Raw genomic sequence first — 19,536 nt, 5'->3', positions numbered from 1 at the left:
CTTGCAAGAAAAACAAACAAAGCTCTTGCGTTTATAATCACAGGATTCTCGAGATGAGCTTAACTGGCCCAACTTAACGATTCCTTCCGATACCCATTTAAAGAGTTGTCCCCCACAATCGATACGTTCTCCAAAGACAAATTCAGACGTTACGGTAACTGTAAAGAAGGAAAAGTCATTAACCATCTCATTCCCAAAAGGAGAAATTTTGTCTTGGTCTCTCTTGAGACTTAAAGAGTTCAATAACAACGTTACTAATTCAGAACACCATGAAAGACATACGAGATACTTTAAACTTTAATTCAAAGTCAGGAATTTCCACACCAATTCCCTTTATTTACAATGCGGTTATTTTATGTAAGCCGAATGCTTCCGATGAAAGGGAAGACCGTTCATGATTAAATTACTTCTTTATAAGAAAAACCGAATGTGTAAACTTCCTCAAAGGATGTTTTTTTAAAATATCTACAAAAGGGATTATTCGAATACAAACCCGAGGATAACTCGTTCTGGTATTTGATTAAAAAAAGTTACATCTTGTGAATACAAACAGTGAACAATGTTATCCTAAGCTTAGTTTTCACTAACGACAAACGCAAGAATAACACGTATTATTTCACCGTGAAAACGGCCTCGACGCAACCATGAGCGCGAGACAAAAAAAAATTGTGATCCTTGTGCTTGCGTCGCGGCTGTTTTCACGTTGAAAGAAGAGCTGACATCGTTACGTTTGTGGTTACGCTCGTGTTTCCGTCCTACACACGAACTATAACAAAATGGTCAAAATAGCCCTTAGAAAAAGCGACCGTTTTATCAAAGACTGTCTGTGAGTTAATTCTAAAGAAGACAGGATTACGTAACAGCAACATCCACCGAAGTAATACGCTAGGGCATTTGTTTGACGACTATAGAAATTATAAATACTGTAACTTCTTGCATTTAAAAATATCAAATTATAAAAGTTGAAAGAAAAAATGTTTAAACAGCATTAAAAATAACGCTTATAGCTTTACCAAAATATTTTCTCCCGATAGATTATTTTTAATGTATAAATTATTCAAAAGATATAAATTATCATAACAATTTTAATCGCAGTCATAGTTTTCTTCAACGACGAAAATGACTGTACAAAATCACATCAACGCGTCTCTGTGTTGATAATCTCCTTTCCGTTGCTTTCTCCTGCTTTAGCTTGTCTCACGTCAACAAAAACCGGTTGTTTTGGTTGTAAAAAGATCTCCGCTGACCTTCACTAGCAGCTGCATTCGCAACCCTGAGACGCGCCTTAGCTGAGTCCTCTTCACTGAGCATGCGCCTCAACTTGACCTCTGCATCCTCTTGTCGCTTTAGTTCTTCCAAGTCCCTCACAGCTTTCTACGAGAAGGAGAAATCAAAGCATACAAAGTATTAAAAGGGAAGCAAGAGTAAGAGAAAGTATTTCCATACCCACGTGTTTTTTTTTTCAACACCAGCTGAGCATTTGGACGCAGCTATCAAGTTCGTAGAGGACTCACTAACAACTTCGGAGAGGTGTTATGAAAAAATTGATAGGACGAAAGGACATGCGTGCCATATCTTGCCTCTTCCTAGAAAGAAAACTGATGTCATAGCATAGGGCTGCAAGGCTCCTGATAAACCTACGCGCTTAAAGTCGTCCTAACTCAACCAATTTCAGACAAATTAACAAAGGAGTTAAGTTTCTAAAGAAACTGTGGTGCTGCGTCAGTGAGGGGTATAACAAGATAAGTTGGTTTTACTAACTGAGTTGATAATGTAAATTAGCCACAAGTGTCTACAGCTGACGCTTTCAGGTGCGTCATTCTTAGTACTGTGTGTGTCGTGATCTCGAATTTTGGTAGTGTTTTACCCCTTTGGAGTTCCCATCTACCTTCGAAATCTTAAATTTTCAGGTTTTCAAATATGTTAAAGAAAGTTTATAAGAGGCAATACAACATGAGTAATCACAACGTCAAACAACCTCAGAAACTCAAAAGGTAGCAACAAAGCGTTGGTGGACGGTACATGGTCCCAGTTAAATTTGTGCCGATAAAGGTGCTGTCTGAAGGATTCTTCATCCGTTGAATCTTTACAATAATTATGTACGACTTGAATCATGTTGGGCTGTGATGACAGACTCACAAATGCCTTTAAGCCATTTAAACTTGTCACAAACGTCTGTTGCGTAATTACAATATACCTCTCTATTTTCTACTGCCTAGCTCCTTACTCGAAAAATTGTTTCTTCTGATAAAGTTAGGATTCTTTCTCCATTACAACCCATAACTGAACATAAAAGTCATTCTTTGATATTCCAATACCTTGAAGTTCGCAATGAAATCAATGAAGGTCTTGAAGAAGTCCGAAGGTTCTACCACTCGAGGATTTTCTCCAAATAGCGTGCATACCTGCGCATAAACCTCTTCCACCTTACGATAGCGTTCAGTAACGCGCTGGACTTTCCTGAAAGCCGCATTGTAGAATGTCTGAATAATCAAGCATGTTAAGAAATGCGTACAAGTACACGGATAAGCAATCAAATGTAATTTTTTCAGCATCATCATCGACATTAGTCACTGAAATCAATCATTAAAATTTGTCACGGTACTAAAGGTAGGCCATGGAGAGAGCTTTAGTCTCTAGAGTGATCTGCTAGGGCGAGAAAAACTATCATTTGTCGTTTTAGGGCCACGTGAGAGCAAGCTCCTTCCTATCGTACTGAATCACACACTCCGGTCAGGTCAATCCTTTCACCCCTAAGAGTGACTGGCATTTAATTTCTCCTTAAAATATTATCCATGGATCACATATTACGGTCACGAGAATAAAGGAAATGATCGCCAAAGAAGCTCTTGATGGTTGAAAAAATTCTCCTTAATAGCACCTTAAAAAATGTACAGGGAACAGTAGGGAGAATACGTGTACTGATGTTAAGGCGTAAAGGGTTAAGTATTTCTATAAAGCGCCAAAGCAAATTAAATCACGAGCAATGATGGAGACAAAGGATACGAATATAATGAAATTATCTGGTTGTTTGTCTCTCTCTGACTTTGTCAGATCCAGGCCTTTTCGCAATCCCTGCACGTCTGCAGCGAGGGTCTGCATGGAGACTGAAGAGAAAAATAAACAGTCTTTGAAATAATAAACAATTCGAATGTGGTGTTATTCCACTCTTTCTAAGGCCGGGAAAAAGAGCTCTTGATCGACTTGAAACATAAAGTGTGGCTTCACAGCTAAGTTGTTGGAAGAGGAATTTCGAATTCCAAGGGAAGGCGGGATGTGATATGATTTAATTGGGCTGGAAAGGCTTCGTAGCTTGGTGACTGAATGTAATGTTTACCTGTGGTTGCTCCGTCCAGAAACAATTCTTCGGCGAAATCTTTTATTCCCGGGAACTTCTTGTGCACTACATCCACTATGTAAGCGAGGAATGTCTGCCTTCTGTCTGTAGTACGAGTGTCTTCCAGCTGAAATTAACAAATAAGGTACCTCTGAAACAATACGGGAGGACTTTCGATTCTCAAATCAAATTCTCTCTATTTTTTTCCTCATTTCCTACATCGAGAAGTGCACTTACATTTGCACTATTGCAATTCACACCAATATTTCCTTGCGTTTTAATTTGCGTCGTACGTTTGAGCCAGTCTTAATGGCATTTAAAAAAGAGGAAACTTTGAAAGAAATTGTCGATTTGATTTCGAAAATTCCCGTATCTTACCTTGCTCAAAGATTCCAGTTTAAAGCCATAAGCCAGTCCTCTTCGGCTACTGTTCATGTAGTTGCCGTATATAAGTATAATCTGAAACGGAAGTAAATAAAGATGTTATAATACTAGTTCTCCATTATTTAACAGCAGGAAAATCTGTAGAAGGAAGTATGTAACTACAACTAAAGCCTCACCTTAAATAACTTTTTGAGTTTCGCACTGTTGACTATAGACGTCGCCGCTCTCAAAACTGCGTCCACTTGCTGAAAAGAAATCATGAAAATGAACAGAAAGATTAGGCATGATCCACTGATAAACAGACTATAATATCTAGAAAGGAATTGCTATGTACTCTCATGTACCATATGTTTTAATTTAACGCCATGTGCATGATGCATATTGTATATCTATCAGTTTTTGGTGAGCCTACCTGAGGAGAGGACAAACCCACATTCACCCGGTGTTGAAAACCTGACATGACGTGTCAAGTACAGAATATCACGAGTTCTGAATTGCTTATTGCAAGCGTTAATCACAGCTCTTTCTCTAAAACTATGCATGTGACCACCGCATAAAACAAGAGTCACTTCAATCTGAAATAATGGCTCACCGGTACAACAGTTCTCATAAGTTCGTCAAACACACCAATAAACGCCATGACACTCAGCTTAGCTTCGTATCTTTCCACTTTGGCAATCTGTGAGAAAAAAAAAAACTCTTAGCTTCTTAATAAAATAATAGAGAGCTAACTGATTTACACTAACAAGGTCTGTCTTAATTTTATTACAGACAGTTCATCAAATTGAAGCATGAAAAAATGTATACTAAAATGATATAGATGGAAACTAGCTTAAAGGTGGCATAATATTCTGATCCGAAAGCGATTTTTCTTGCTCAAAATTATGTGCACAGTTAAAGCAAATCTTAGGTAATGGTTACTAGTGTGAGAGGCACTTCAGAAGAACTGATCAAGATAAAGTCGTAGTAAGTGAACCAGATGTAGAGATTCTAACCAGAGCTTACTGCATGAAGAAACATGACCATTTCACATGGAGAACGACCATTTACAAAGGATCATGAGAGAAACGCGTTACACTGAAGCATGATATGTACCAAAGTCAAGGCATAAAATCAGAACCATGTGCAGTGATTTTGAATCATTTTACCTAAGAAGCAACACACAGCCCAATAGTCTCGATAGCCCCAATAGCTGGACTCCTTCACTGCAGTGTGGCAAACCCCTCTACCAACAACCCGTTCTCGAAAAAGAGTTTGATCTACTTATTCTCTCACCTCAAACAGAAATTGTTCAGCTTCAGCCAGCTTGAAGTACTCATGCGCGTGCTTAGCCAGTCCTGCCAACTAAAATTAAACGGATAACAAAAAAGAAAATCATTGAAGACCTTCAGTTACAAAAAGAAGAGCAAGACTGCATTGAGATTTAATTTTTTTTTTCATCAACAAGTGTCCACATCTTTCGCTACAAACAACTTCATTTGCATTTTCTGATGCGCGATATCAATACTTATTTTTTTATCAACAAAAGCAACCTTGTTATACTTTTGAAATAACTAAAAAAACAAATAGAAAAAAAAGTATTTGCAACTTGAATTGTTCATCTTTCTTTCATCAAACAGATGGTTTGAACTGCTATACAGCTGACACATGTTATGGCTGTGCTCACCTCTGCTTTAGTTGGTACAAACTTGAGGAGTAACTCAGCATGTTCAGGTGGCAGTTCAACCAAGTCACATTGGTCGATCAGATGACCAATTGTTTCTGTAGAGTGCTGTATACGGCGCCGTGCGATAACTGCATAAGAACCAAACAATAAACGAGATTTGAACGAAAATAAACTAAACTTTACAAGTTTGTATCATTCTTGACCATCCTGACAGTTATTTATTTGGTAATTTTTCTCACCTCATCCGGAAATGTGAAATTGTGACTTAATATTGTTCAGTGTTTGAGCATATAAAGCAAAGCGATATGAAATTGCATAAAACAGCCCCTCCCCCCTCAACCCCTCATTTAACAAGAGTGAAACAAAAGCAATTCTATTTACAACTCCTTACCAAGGTTTCTTGCCCTTTTTGGTTCGATAACTGTGATCTGTTCTGCGGCTCGTTTCAAAGCTGTTGAGTTTAAGCGAAAGAAACTTTACCTCCATACAAAATGATGTGAAAGATGATGTTTTTCGGTGAGTGACTCAAGAGTACTCGGAAAAAAGAACACCGAGTTCCCCCAATAGGTTTCGGATCTACGACCTTTCGATTACGGTACCACTGAGCTTTGGGAGACTCGTGGCAAGCTAAGCCGTTTAACTACATTCATGGTAACAAACTTCCTGCAAACTGCAAGGATAGGAATGTCGATATTTGATGCTTTTGTGCAATGATGATGTAAATGAAGAAGGTCAACCCCAAATATTTCATGTAAATGAAAACCACCGAGTTGATGTAATCAGTTGCTTTTAAGTTTTGAATTTTATGTGAACTTGAAGTAACAATTTCTTTTCTTAGAATTTCGTCATCACAGTAAAATTCAAAGTCGAGCTGAGCTCAAACCGTTTTTAGTGAGGTCTCTTTTAGTACCTTGTTCCTTTTTGGCGATGAGATCCTCAGAGGCTTCATTAATTTTCAGTTCAAATTTTCGGTCAAAATCGGCAAAGTCAAGAACTTCCATTACTTCCTCATCGCTAATTCCCTGTTACAGGTGACGAGAAAACAAAAATTAAAAACCAGAAATGAAGCAAGAGGAAAGTTTATCGGAGTAACGAATTCTAAGCCGAGAAATTACACAATCTAAACGTGTTTTTCATTACCTTGGTTCTTACTTTTTGAAAACCCCTTTAAGCGTTTTGCTCTTTGTTCCAGACAAATTTTTTTACTCACAATGTTAGTGTCTAACTAGGCTCAATTTCTACCGTTCATCGAATCCCGTTTTTGTTGGGAACAGTCAATTCCAAAATCACAGAAGATCTTCTGTCTCAGGGAGGAATGAAACCTTAAAATCGCTTCAAACTGTAGCAGCCCTGTGGCTTATAAAAAAGCTACTGGTTAAACTGGTTCGGAACAATTACGAGTTTACTTTAGTGTTTATATTTAAATTTTGGTTGTGATTGGCCAAAATGTGTCGGAAGTAGACGTACCTTAAAGAATGCTGTTGCATCCGACTGAGATGATATTGGCGTCCAATTCAGCATCGGGAGACGAACTTTGTTAGTAGCTACACGTCGTCTCAAGGATGGAGTCCCGTCTACAAACGTTATAAGACAACAATTACAATTTCTAACGGAAACTTGAACACGAAAGTTTTTGGGGAGAATTCTTTTAGCGGCCAAGCGGCAAGAAGAAAGCTCCGTCGCCTTCATTTTCATTGAAAAGGTACAAACCCCCTACGCGAATTTTCCCATCACAACTGATGGGAAAAACATACCTATACTGACAGCGAAACTTTACAATATATTTACGATTAAACTCTTGATCTCTTCTTTTATTCAGAGGAAGCGAGCTAAAGGTCCCCATTCTTGCCTTTACTTACCTATATCAGGGGGAGGGGGTGGGGGAGGCACCAGCATTCCTGCGATGAAACAAAACAAATGTTGCTTGATTAGTCACAGCCTTACTATTTACAGTAACATTTACACCATGACGAGTGCCTCCTTGCACAGACACCTACCAACATTTTTTAGTGCAGAGAAATCTGCACATTCCACCTGTTAACACATAGCAGTTGATTAGCTTTTTCAGCAGACCTCCGTAACAAACTGGAAATTAAATGCTGAAGCTTCGAGAATGAGCCGCTTTTCGAAGGTAAATAAACAACTTTGCTCCAATGAACGTCATCTTAGCAAAATTTGCTGTGATGGTCTATCTTTGACAACTTCAAGTCTACAATCAAAAAAAGTGTTTCGCTCCCTCTCGGACGCAGAAAACCAATAACTTTGCTAATATTAAACATAGAGAACCTACCATTCGGAACTGGTGGGGGAGGGGGTGGTGGCGGTGGTGGAGGGCTAATAGGTGGGGCCACTGCTGCAGCTGCCTCGGTTACACTGGTAACGAGTTCATTCGGCAATTCAACTTGGTCAGCCTCTTGCTTGACTTGTTTCTGAAAATTAATATGAATAAGAAGACCCTGTGTTTAGCGGACAACATACCGAGCTAACACGCCACATAAAGGGGAAATCCTAAACTGAGCAGAGTCCTGCCCAAGTCCTCTAATTTTCCTCCCATATCTACTGCAAATAAATGTAGTCAGCGGACACCTCTATCGACCAAAGGTTGACGCCAATATTGGACGCTTTTCAAATATAAAATCTGTATTAAGAGGAGATTAGAGTTTCTGCTTGAGACAGTTACATGTGTAAGATTACATTCTTCACTGTGAATAAAAGTTTCTCGATGTATCCTAAATGCCAGGTTCAAAGGGATAGCAAATACTAATTTTGTTATATCTAGGTGTTAGCAATAACTGCACAGCTAAACGTTGTACTATGAGGACGTTCTTGATTTTTTATATTCACGCGTTTTAACTGCCAAGAAGAAAATACAAATCACTAACCACAACGTTCTCCAGGGTCGTTTGTAGTTCTGTAGCTCGCAGTCTGTATTCTTCAGATCGCATATCGAGCTAAAAAAAAAACGTTAAAAAAAGAACCGTTTAAAAAGATTGAATAATCTTATAATCAATCTCCGGCAAAAAATTTCGAAACAAGTCCTAAAGGTAAAAGTAAGATCAGAATAAACTGTGATAGAGATATACACGCTCAGTTATAAATGGTTATCCATTCTAATAGATGAAGAAAAAGATTTTCTGATGTCAGTAGTGTTGTAAGCTAAGTTCAAGCTAAAAGCCGACTGTTGCAGTGTTTTGGTGACCAAGAGCTACACTGTACTTTTATATGGTTACTTAAGCAATAGACAGCACTTTCTTTCAGTTTACCGGCTTATCAACCTTTTTGGGATGTTGAGAGAACACGAGAAAGTTTGTAGATCACTCGGTTCTGGCTTGTGATTTTCTATGCGTTTACTGGTCCAATGAACAATAGGTTTTTGACCAATCAAGGTGCTCGAAGTATCTCCGCAGTTCAATTAACGGTTAACATGTTCTGATGTTAATTCAATGCGCCATTTCGTCTACTTACTTCGATTCATTGACAGCAGTGAGTAAACGATGTATAGGTAACGTTCCGTGATTAAAGAAAATACACCTCTTACCTCTGTGTTTCGTGTTTTCAGTTCACTGTTTTCCCTTTGAAATTCCTGTAAAACATCAAATAAGCAATACAAAGCCTACTTTAGCCACTGTTTTGATTTATAGAAAACTGTTTTCAAGTTGTCCCTCCTTGAAATAATCAGAGCTATTGATCAGACGGTATACGAATGAAAAAATTCCCAGGCCTCTTACCTCAAGTTTAGTTTGCAAAAGATCGACCTGTGAGAAAACAAAGAAAACATAACTAAATGCCCACCAGGAATTAAAGAACTCATTCAGGGGTTTCCATAACAGCCAGTTAAAAGACCTTTCACTATCATTTGTTGAGCCTGCGCTCTGCTTGGTTTCGTGCTTTATCGAAACCCTTGTAATCGAATGTATTTTAAGTATCGCCGTAAAACTGATAATTTCCGCATCACATTGTAGATGGAACAGCAGAAACAGAAGAAAATTTCAAGTGTCTCTTTCAAGAGCTTCACGAAAACGAAAATTAAGGAATCCATTGATTCCATTCGCGTGAGATTGCATGGATGTGGGTTGATCATAGGTGTGGTCATTTTTTTATGCTTAGGAACTGAAAATTTGAGCTCTTTCATCACCAAATAGATTATGCAGGGATTTTTTGGCACAGAGAAACTATTCAGGCGCAGTCAGCGCAAAATAAGCCAGAAGGTCAGTTAAAAGCTAATTAAAACATTTGAGCGCTTGGAGAGATGCTTTTCCTTCGATGACCGATTGAATGAATCGTGTAAAATTCAGTTACAGGTTTGCCACCTCTTAACACGTTGCCAGAGACTTAAAAGGTATAACCGTGTACATTTTTAGGGAAGTTATGGCCCTACAGAATCAAACTATTTTCGTACTTTCTTCAGTTGTAAAGAATCATTAGTAATTATACTACGTCTTGTGCAATTTCCTACCTCGTCTCTTAGGTACTTAGTACGCTCTCTGAGAGTCACAAACTCGTCCATGACAGCTTGTACGTGAATGTAGTTGTCCTGCCACGTTTTAATCGCTTCTCTTACAGATGAAGCATCCATACCTTCCAATCCCTGTAAAAAAAGCATAAATACGTTCACTAAAACGGCAGTGTACTTTGACAGCAGGAGTGAAAGTGTAAATGAAACAGTACCCTTTCCAAACGCTCCACATCAAATCCTGCATCTTCGATTTCTTGTTGGTGACAAACTTTCTTGTTGAATGTTGGCGAGATACTGATCAACGAGTTGAAAAAATTCAGGCAGAGTGTCTGAAAGAAATAATCATAACATCTTATTTAGCATAATATAGCTTACACATGAATGTACTGTCTTTTTACTATCGTTAGTGCTCTTACACCTTCCTATTACTGCTAAACTGAGTAAAATATAGCACAGTCATTTTATTCACGTAAACAGTGCTCAGAGTGAATGCTTTGTTGCCGAAATTAAAACATTCTGCGCAAAATCTGCCCCAACATCGACGCGCTTTACGTGGCGTAGAATTCACAAGAATGAAGGTTCACAAAATGGAGAAGTTTTCGATACTGTGGGTCGATAGTAATTAAAGATTTCGGTGGTTTTCCCACAATCCGGAGCCCTGTTGTTCAAGGGCGGATAACGCTATCCAACAGATAAAATCGCTCTCCAGCGGATCAGAGTTCACAAAACGCAGAAAGAGATCTATCCAGTGAATAGCGTTCTTCAGTCTTTAAACAATCAGGGCCAGCCAGTTTACTTGTTTTCATTCTATGGTCTCATTGGCTCCTAGTGATAGTTTCTTTTCTTCTCATTGGCTGTTGTAATAAGATATTACTTTGGATTTGGTTTTCCGACTATCAATCGAAATGCACCATAAACGTCATCTCCAAAACCACGTCTATCCCACAAATGAGGAAAGGTTTAACTGAGCTTGGCTACATTTAATACATATACATCAGCATATCACTTTTGCCATTTTGTACCTGGAACTGTGGTGTTATGGGCCTCTTGTAAATCAAGTTCACCAGTGTTTCAAATGTGCGCGTCTCTCGCGTTGTTCTTGCATAAAACCTGATTGCATCAATAACTTTTTCATAGTATTCTGACTGCATACAAGCTTGTGTTAACATCTGGAAGGAGAAAAAGATTGTCAACATAATCATTATGGACAGTAATCTAAGCTCATCAAGTTACTAAAACGGATAATTAAAAAAGCTCTGATTTCCTCTAACTGTCAGAGCCTGCATTACTTTTTAGCACAGGTGTTTTTTAGTTTTCCCAGTATATTTGCTTACTAGCTATTTTTCATCATCATTATTGTCACCATCATTATCGTCATCAAATTTATTGGGGGGAGGGCATGCAAGTTTTACATTATAGCTCGCAAATTGGCGCTGAAATGATTATTTTGAAAAATACAATGTACATTGTTGGTCTCAGATTACATAGTAGCTTTAACGTGAAGAAAAGTATTTCATCAGACAGTGTAATTATACCACTTTAGTATCTTGGGGAATGTGCATAGGTTTCACATTGAAAGGGTAACATTCTATACAAAAAATATATTTGCAGAAACCGTTAAAATGATGGCATCCAAACTATTATGTTGTTAAATAAATGGGCGGAAAATGCGTAATTCCATACCTTCACAACCAGTGCCTGGGTTTTTAAACTTTTTATATTTAAACAGAGGATGATAGATTTTAGGCAATCATCCACACTCATCACTGACTGAAAGCCATACTGCAAAAAGAAAATCAAATGTTATTCAAATAAGATATTCAGGAGTCAGGCAATAATGGTGAATCAACCAATAAACTTAATTTAACTTTGTATTTGTAATAATCCACATGGAATGTCAAAAGAATACAATTGGGAAAGTTTGTTAAATGACAATGCAAAGGCAGGTGGTTTACAAACTTTAAAACTTTCCTTCCACATTCCAAGTGGAATCTAACACCAAGAGTAATCTAACAGAAATTTACCCTAATATATTCCCTTCAAAAAAATTGCCATGGGTTTAGAAGTACAACTCATAAAACTCAAGAGAAAGATTTTGACCAATCAGTGAAAATAGTAACACCATTGATAAAAACCTATGAAAACGTTTGAAAGTTTGAGTTACAAAGCTAATATGTGTCATGGTATAATACAATGGCTCAATTATATTAAAACTACCAAGCCTGACTAATTTGTGGAGGGATTGCACTTTGCAGAAAAGTAGAAAGTTCCATAACATTTTGGACATACCTTGTTTCTCATCAAAACTCTCATACACATCAGACAGAGATGTTCATCGATCTGAAAGGAAGCAAAACTTTAGACTTTTCTGTAAGGTGTAGAGTTTAATGAATAATTGAGTAAATAAGAGACAAGGAAATGAATGAATGAATGAATGAATGAAACAATGAGAAGAAGAGTGATTACAAAATCAAGCAACACTTTGCACTAACTTCCCTCACATCGAAAAACAACTTACTGCAATAATAAATGCCATACCCATCATTAATAAATCATTGACTAACTCACTACTGATGGTCCTTTATTATCTAACAAGAGCAATGACAATTCAAAACTAAACTACATCTTAGAAAACATTTTACACTTACATAGTCTCTAGCCAAAACATCTGGTTTTCCCTTCCTCTTTGGTAAATCTTCATCTTCTGCTGGTGGTTGATTTAAGTGAAGGTACTGGAGGAATTCAATCAATGCAATGTGACCCCTGAATGGATCATCGATAAATTCACGCAGCCATCTGGAAGAAAGAAATCAAATCAAATAGATTATGAAAGTAGATGAAGAGTGTAGTGGGGGCAAGTGTCCCTGCTGAATTTATTATTATCCAGCCTGAAAAAGAGGCATTTCATAACTAGCTATTGTACCTTAATATTAAGAATTATTGGATGAAATTGCATATCACATCATGAATTAACAAAACTGAGGTCTGAGTGATCTGCAGAAATCAAAGACTGAGGGAGATAACTTGACATGAGGTTTGATAATTCATTGTATCAGTAAAAGCCAAACTGAATAATTTTTTATCATACAATTTTTAAACAATCGGCAATTTAAGAAGACTCTAATCAAAAGTTTGAGAACACTACACAGACAGAGGGCTTGGAAACTATGCAGGCTTTGAACTTGATATGATAATGCAATATCTGCTCCAGATATTACATTTGTCATGTCAAATTAAAAAATTATTACACATTTACTGAATACTCTCAACCAGTCAGATTTTTCATAGGAAGTCTAATGTATAGTTATTATAGTAGATGACATCAAATATGTGAATGAAAAGTTTTAATAATTTGAAGCCATTCTGGTCGCACATCCAATATCTTGTGTTCCTTTCATGTATATTAATCTCCATCAACAATGAAAAAATAGTGGCTTGTACAACTTCTATTTCATTACAAAATTGCTTACGTTGTGTTTGGATGGGTGCGGAGGTCCACTTCCAGGGATCTTAGCACCATTTCTACAGGCTCCAAACCCTTCAGGAGTTTCTTGTTCAGTGTTTTATTGAGTGCTATATCCCTGTGGGATTTTAACTGATCAATATAAAATCCTGAAGTATACTTGGGCTGCATCAATTCCTATAAAAACAGGATAAATTCATATCCGTGGTTAATCATATTGAACCTCACTGGCACAGGAAAAATATATTGAACAGTTTGTATCATTTACTTGAATAAATATTAGGTTACAGATACCTTTTATACAGAGTTCTCAAGTCTCCCACAAATGAGGTCAATCTTCAATATTATTTCTTGCACATTTTGGCTTTTGGATTTGAACTATTGATTTTCAGTTCAGTAAGTACAATTTTAATATTATCTACTCTTGTGTCCCTTGTATTTGTTTTAAGCACTTTACACCAATGGAATTTATTGTTCAGAACAAAGAAATGCATGTCTGAGCTACTATAGTTTTTACAAGTTTCTAGGGAGCATGTCCCCATAACAACCAGGAAGGTGATACCTGCTGTGTCAATCAATCAATCAAAGTATACAATAAAAATCTCACTCTTTGCCAGAAAATAAACTAGAGAGCTCTGCTTCTAAACAAAGATATTTTCAGCAAGTCATATTATCACTGTTTCAGTTGACAAGGTTATTGTGGAAAAAATTTGGGAGAGAAATTCAACTTGAGTTGCCAAGTTGGCGGCCATGCAGTGAGCTGCATGTTTTCATTATGTAGAGCTTATGTTCTTTAATGAAACTGAGCTTACATATGTTCAAAATATTATCAGAGCTCTTTCCTTTGTTTCATAAAAAAAATAATAACACTTTCTCATCAAGTATGGCCAGTTTGGGGGCGTACCACTGAGGAATAGGTTTATGGCATTGACTGCCACTCTCTTCTGCACAGCTAAGGTATACATATATAAATCTTACTTAAGTTGGAGTTTTAGAATCAGGGAAAAAAAAGATAAATGCAAATTTATCCTCTATCTTAAATGAGGTACTGACAAGGTAGATACATATTTGTCCTTTGCTCCATCAGGGTTTTAACAGCCCTGTAAGTACCCCTCTAGATCAGGGAGTCTAGAAGTTACAACAAAACATGCATGACAGGTCTAATACTGGATAACCTGTGGTGCTCTGGCAGGTGTTCATAGCTCATACCACTCTACAGTACCCATATGCATGTTTTAAGTTAAATCATTAATCTCTGAGCACAATTTTTTTAAAGGAGTATTTAACATTTGTAGTTACAGGTGTATCCTTTCCTGAAAAAGTATTTTGTCTTAGAAAATGGCAGATTTTATCTGAAGATCAAATTACCAGTAAGTGTGTACAAATAAGCTTCAACAATTTGAAAAGATTGGTAAAGTATGTAAAATGATGTTCAAAAAATTAGGCACTTCATCTAAAATACATTGGGAATAGAATTTTTCTCTTTTGTAAATTTACAGCAAACAATTAGAAGCTTGCTTTTTCTTTATAACATTAGAATGACTCAGATAAAAAACTTTTGTTCCTTAACTTTTTGACAGACCTTTCAAATATTCCTCGTTGTCAACTGAAAGCCAACAGTTTTAGTTGTTACTAAGGTTCTGCATTAATTAATTACAATGTTTCATTTAAGTACACTTAGGAGTCACAAAAGAAAGATCAGAAGCTCAAAGTATTTCGAAAACTTACAGTATTAGCGACCAAACGAGCTAGGAACTTCGTTGCAACCCTTTTTTGCTATAAAACACGAAATTTTATTCTGTGCCACCTGCAAACTTCCCAATTAGACTCTCTTTCAATATTAACCGCAGGATATTTATAGCAAAGTCAAACAATAAAATTTTTTACTAGTTTCCGATGACATTTATTGCACGGCGCAAAGATATCAATTTATACCCCAGTTTCTCAGCATTCAAAGTAAAATAAATGACGGGGAAACCGTGGGAAAAGCCACGACTATAATCCAAGCAATCAGATCCTATTGTAGTTTTATTCTCTGTAGCGACAAAAGGATTAATTAAAGTTTAATACCGACATCGATAATATGTCACTTTCGACTGACGTACGTGTTATGGATGCCATGTTAGGCGTCCTGGACATAAAATAAAGACTTTTCAACATAATTTTACCAAGCCTTTTTACAGGCAATATCAAACACATATCCCCGTAAGTTTTCAAAACTGGGTTCAAATTTTAACCTTCTGAACTAATTTAAAACGCTTGAGTCTGACTCCCTAAGTGATCAAATATTGTGTTGCCATCGGAACATTAAATAAGAAGGAAAAATCTGGATACCTTTGCTTTGATCATTTTCCATTTGTGAGCCTTCGGACTTTTAGCGAGCTCCGCAGCTCTTTCTGGAGGTAATGTCATCTTTTCCTACAAGAAGAACAGGGCAAAGCATTAAAAAGTTGACAAAGTAATCAGCAGTTGTTTACCTTTCGTGCACCGCACAAATATAACCTATCGAAACTCTCGAATACTTTGGAATTAAGTTGAATTCCAACTTACCAATAATGTCGAAAATCTTCTTTCGATTTCTTCATCGTCGGGTAGTTCTTCGTCGACATCAAATTCTACGGTCACAAAATGTTTTCATTTAGAAAAAAAAAAAGTTGCGTAAAGATCGCAGGAGTTACGCTAAAAGCGCGCTTTAAGTATATTTTGCTTGTTTCACATGGTCTACAATCTAATCGCGTGTTTGCTCCAGCAGAATACCTCAGGAAGCTCACCTTTGTTTGGAACAAATGACTTCACTTTAACATTTACCACAAAAGTCCGCTAATAAAGGAAACACCAGCAATCTAACCTGTGTCATCTCCACCTGAAGAACTCTGCGACAGAACAGCGCTCGACGACGATCTTACTGAATCGAACATACTTAACCTGGATCTTCGAACTTCGCCGTTCTTCTTCTTATTTTTAGCTTTTGCATTCCCACCTCGATCGTGCACCATGCTGTTATCCGTTTGCCAAGCTGTGCCACTACAAAGGATCAAAATGAATACTCCAATGAGAATTCTTACGGGCCGTCTGTTTTGGTTCCTGTCGGTAAACTCTGATCTCCCTGGGGGAGAGGGGCTAGGAAATTTTTGTCATACGTAGCAGGATCGACTGGAACCTTCGAAATCCAAATTAACCTTTGACATTCATGAGAGTGGCGAAATACTTTAGATCTCTTGACGTGAGTTTGGAAACATCATGAAGGACGGGAATATCTTTTAATAGGCTAAGAGTTGTAAGTGGTATAAGCAATAGGATTAAGAACCCCATTATAGTGATGCTATTACACTGAATTTGATCTTAAAAAAAAAGAAAAATAATAATAATAATACGAAAAAAGTTAAGGAGGGAGGGAGGGAGGTAATGTCAACGCGAAAGATGCACTCATGGGTACATAAAACATAAAATAGAATAAAAGATTATGCACTATGGAATATTTCACAGATTTCAGCCATGCACGCTATGCAACAATAAGACGTGAACACAAGACGAACACATCCGTCATAAATTCTATATCATGACGAAACCTTCCTTCCTTAGAAATTTCTTCATGTCTGAAATTCTAATGTCAATAATTTTTAATTCTGAGACGAATAAGGACTTTCCATTAAAACAATAATCCTTAGATTTTCTGCTTATAAACGATGCCCGCCAAATGAGAACCAGAAGAGTGCCAAAAAAATCGTGACTTGAAACAACTTTCAAAACAATGGGTAATTTGAAAGTGTGCTCTAGAATTGTAGTTAGCTTTGAAGCTGGCGGCAACCGATGCTCTTTGTTTAGCCGTTCTTTTTTCGCGAGGCTTATTTAGTGAGTGCCAAAGAAGCAACCGCGTTCGACACTCAAGCTTGCTCTCGTCAGACGAGAGGGCTGAATCATAAGTAATCAGTGACCGTTCATCAGGTGGCGAATGATTTCGAAAGGTTATCCCTCTTTCATTTAAATAAAGTATTAACTATTTACCTGAGTCTACGGCTGAAAAGTTTTTTTCTCTTAGTTCCTCTGCACACGGTGGAAAAAAATAAAATGCTTTTAATTTTTCGCAACTAGGTTGGAAAACGGAAGTGGCTATTTAATCAAATTCACCGGAATCCGACGCGACGAAAAGGGACACGAAATCTTGAAATCTATTCAGAGAATTCTTAAATAACTTTCTTTTCTCCTATGTGGTATTTGGATTTTTAGATTTTATCATTCTTAACTACGCTATCCGCCTTCATTCCAGCAATAAGATGTTACTGTTAAAAAATAAATATTGCGTGCACGGTTGTGACGTCTTTCCTGCTTCGGCATAAATCAACCCGCTAAGGTGATTGTCTGAAGTGAAAAAACAAAAGCCAAGCCGGACAACGGCGATAAGATTTGTTATTATTTATTTATTTATTTATTTATTTATCTGTTTTTGCAACCAGGCAACACCGTACAAAATTTAATTACTTTGTAAGAGTCTTAAAGCTGACCTCTTTAGTCATTGCTGAAAATCGGGATTATCTACGAAAACTCAAAACCCCTTACCTCACAGCAGAGAAGCGACATCCAATTCCAGCTAAGAGTATCAAATAAACTAGGAAATAATTTTTTTGAAGTTCTTCCTAGCCTGCGAGCTGGCTCTTATAAGCATTATAAGCGTCACGACACAATCGGATAAGCCAAAGGGATTCGAGCGTGAGGTTATTGAGGGGTCTGGTTGCTGCTCTTATTTCACGATTAAGACCGATAAGGCACTTGAAATTAGCTGCAGAGTTCCAACATGACTCAGAATCCAGTGCAAGGTTTATGTTTGAGAGTGCACGGGCTGAATCCTCTCCCAACCTAATTAATGAAAGGTTGTATTGGCGCCTTGCTGTCAGAATTGACGAAGATGATCGGGTTACTGTCGTTTGACGACTCTCATTTACCTTCATGGCGCCAGTAAAACAGGTCTTGATAAGAATCAAAATACAAAGTCTCCCCTACTTCACTGAATCTTTTTTTTTAAGTTCTGTTTTTCATCTGTATCAAAAAGAAGCGAAATATTGTCCACCTCACTTCGTTTTTTTTTTTTTTTTTTTTGTCTTTCGTTAGCACCAAGAAGTTAAAACGCTGATGGTAGCGACGTCCTAGGACAACTCTGTTTTCACCTGTCTATTTTAGAATTAGAGGCGAGACGTTATCAAAAAGATGCGTTTCTAAATTCCGTCGAATGAAACTGTACCGAAAACCTTTTTGGGGAGAAAACGCATCAAAGGGTGCCGTACTTCTTCGATTGAACGCCGCAGCGTTTATCAAATTCTTCGTGTTTCGAGTGCGGCGTTTATTCGAGGGCGACGTTTATACCTGGGAGGCGTTTATTTAAAATCCAAACGATAGTATGGTAACCGACCATTTTAATTTCAAACAGAAACCTGTTTTAGTGCTTGTCTTAAAAGAAATTCTTTTATATTGTTCTCAATTTCACAATTTGCATGTTAATACTACTGCAATACATCAGGTGAATAGAGATCTTTAGTCGGATATGCTTCCTCGATATCAGGACTAGTACATTCAAAAGGATTTGTGTCTGGTTCACTCAAAATTTCCAGCTGAGATCGAAGCAATAATCGCGCTGTGTGCTTTTTGAGTCTATTATTCGAATAAACGCATCATCATGCGGCGTTTATTAATGTTTCTGCTCTAAAATGCAGCGCTTATTCGAGAGCGGCGTTTAATCGAATAAATACTATACACGTTTTCAAACAAGAGCGCACTAACGTGCACCAGGCCTGTGTCTGAGGTAAACTGCCGGAAACTTCACTGCTGTCCTGACCCTCTCTCGGGTCTGAAAGAAGCCGCATCATATTGCACATCTTGCAGTTTGGCAGTAAAATATGGAATCAGACCATACACGAAGAAATGGGTAGGCCAAAATTGAATGAAATAAAACGTATGTGAGTGTTCTTTATATGGTTTTTAAGCATGATTTTGCTATTTCGTTAAGTTCACAGTCTTTCATCAGTCGAGGCAATTATAATTATCGCCTCAACCAACAATATTGTAATGTGCCTGGTAATGTTCTACTCGGTGGGAAGAGGTCCCTTCTGATAAAGGTTTTTTAAGCAATTTTTTCTCCGTTTCAATTTTTCACATTTTATCAGTTATCTCCACCAAAAAATTGTACATATGTGTATTTCATCCTTCTGTGAATGCTTAAGGTAGGTGTTTCACTGTAA

At 37.4% G+C, this 19,536-nt stretch overlaps 1 protein-coding gene across 1 annotated transcript; it reads right to left on the bottom strand.

The window, feature by feature from the left end:
• Positions 1 to 279: 279 nt before the first annotated feature.
• LOC131779944 (formin-like protein 3) lies at positions 280 to 17,362 on the bottom strand. Its single transcript, XM_059096560.2, has 28 exons — positions 17,312 to 17,362; positions 16,155 to 16,330; positions 15,857 to 15,921; positions 15,641 to 15,724; positions 13,314 to 13,483; positions 12,492 to 12,639; positions 12,133 to 12,183; positions 11,527 to 11,625; positions 10,866 to 11,012; positions 10,056 to 10,172; positions 9,844 to 9,975; positions 9,116 to 9,142; positions 8,926 to 8,970; positions 8,270 to 8,338; positions 7,678 to 7,816; positions 7,247 to 7,285; positions 6,855 to 6,961; positions 6,298 to 6,409; positions 5,779 to 5,838; positions 5,388 to 5,515; positions 4,997 to 5,065; positions 4,314 to 4,400; positions 3,898 to 3,966; positions 3,716 to 3,796; positions 3,338 to 3,464; positions 3,007 to 3,107; positions 2,319 to 2,483; positions 280 to 1,374 (listed from the first exon to the last, which is right to left on the bottom strand). Exons 2-28 carry the CDS (start codon positions 16,300 to 16,302, stop codon positions 1,198 to 1,200), a joined length of 2,763 nt encoding a protein of 920 aa, XP_058952543.1. The 5' UTR covers positions 16,303 to 16,330; positions 17,312 to 17,362; the 3' UTR covers positions 280 to 1,197.
• Between the last annotated feature and the right edge of the window lie 2,174 nt (positions 17,363 to 19,536).

This window comes from Pocillopora verrucosa, chromosome 8 (assembly GCF_036669915.1).
Source record: "Pocillopora verrucosa isolate sample1 chromosome 8, ASM3666991v2, whole genome shotgun sequence".
NCBI lineage: Eukaryota > Metazoa > Cnidaria > Anthozoa > Scleractinia > Pocilloporidae > Pocillopora > Pocillopora verrucosa.
This window is presented reverse-complemented; position numbering and strand designations above follow the sequence as displayed.

Bases quoted from the DNA above. Each gene is read 5' to 3' on its own strand.
- LOC131779944 (XM_059096560.2), bottom strand. From the start codon at position 16,302: ATGGTGCACGATCGAGGTGGGAATGCAAAAGCTAAAAATAAGAAGAAG. The intron at 15,725-15,856 runs GTAAGTTGGAAT...TTCTTCTTGTAG, and splicing joins GAAGATTTTCGACATTATTG to GAAAAGATGACATTACCTCC. The intron at 12,184-12,491 runs GTAAGTGTAAAA...GCTTCCTTTCAG, and splicing joins ATGTTTTGGCTAGAGACTAT to ATCGATGAACATCTCTGTCT.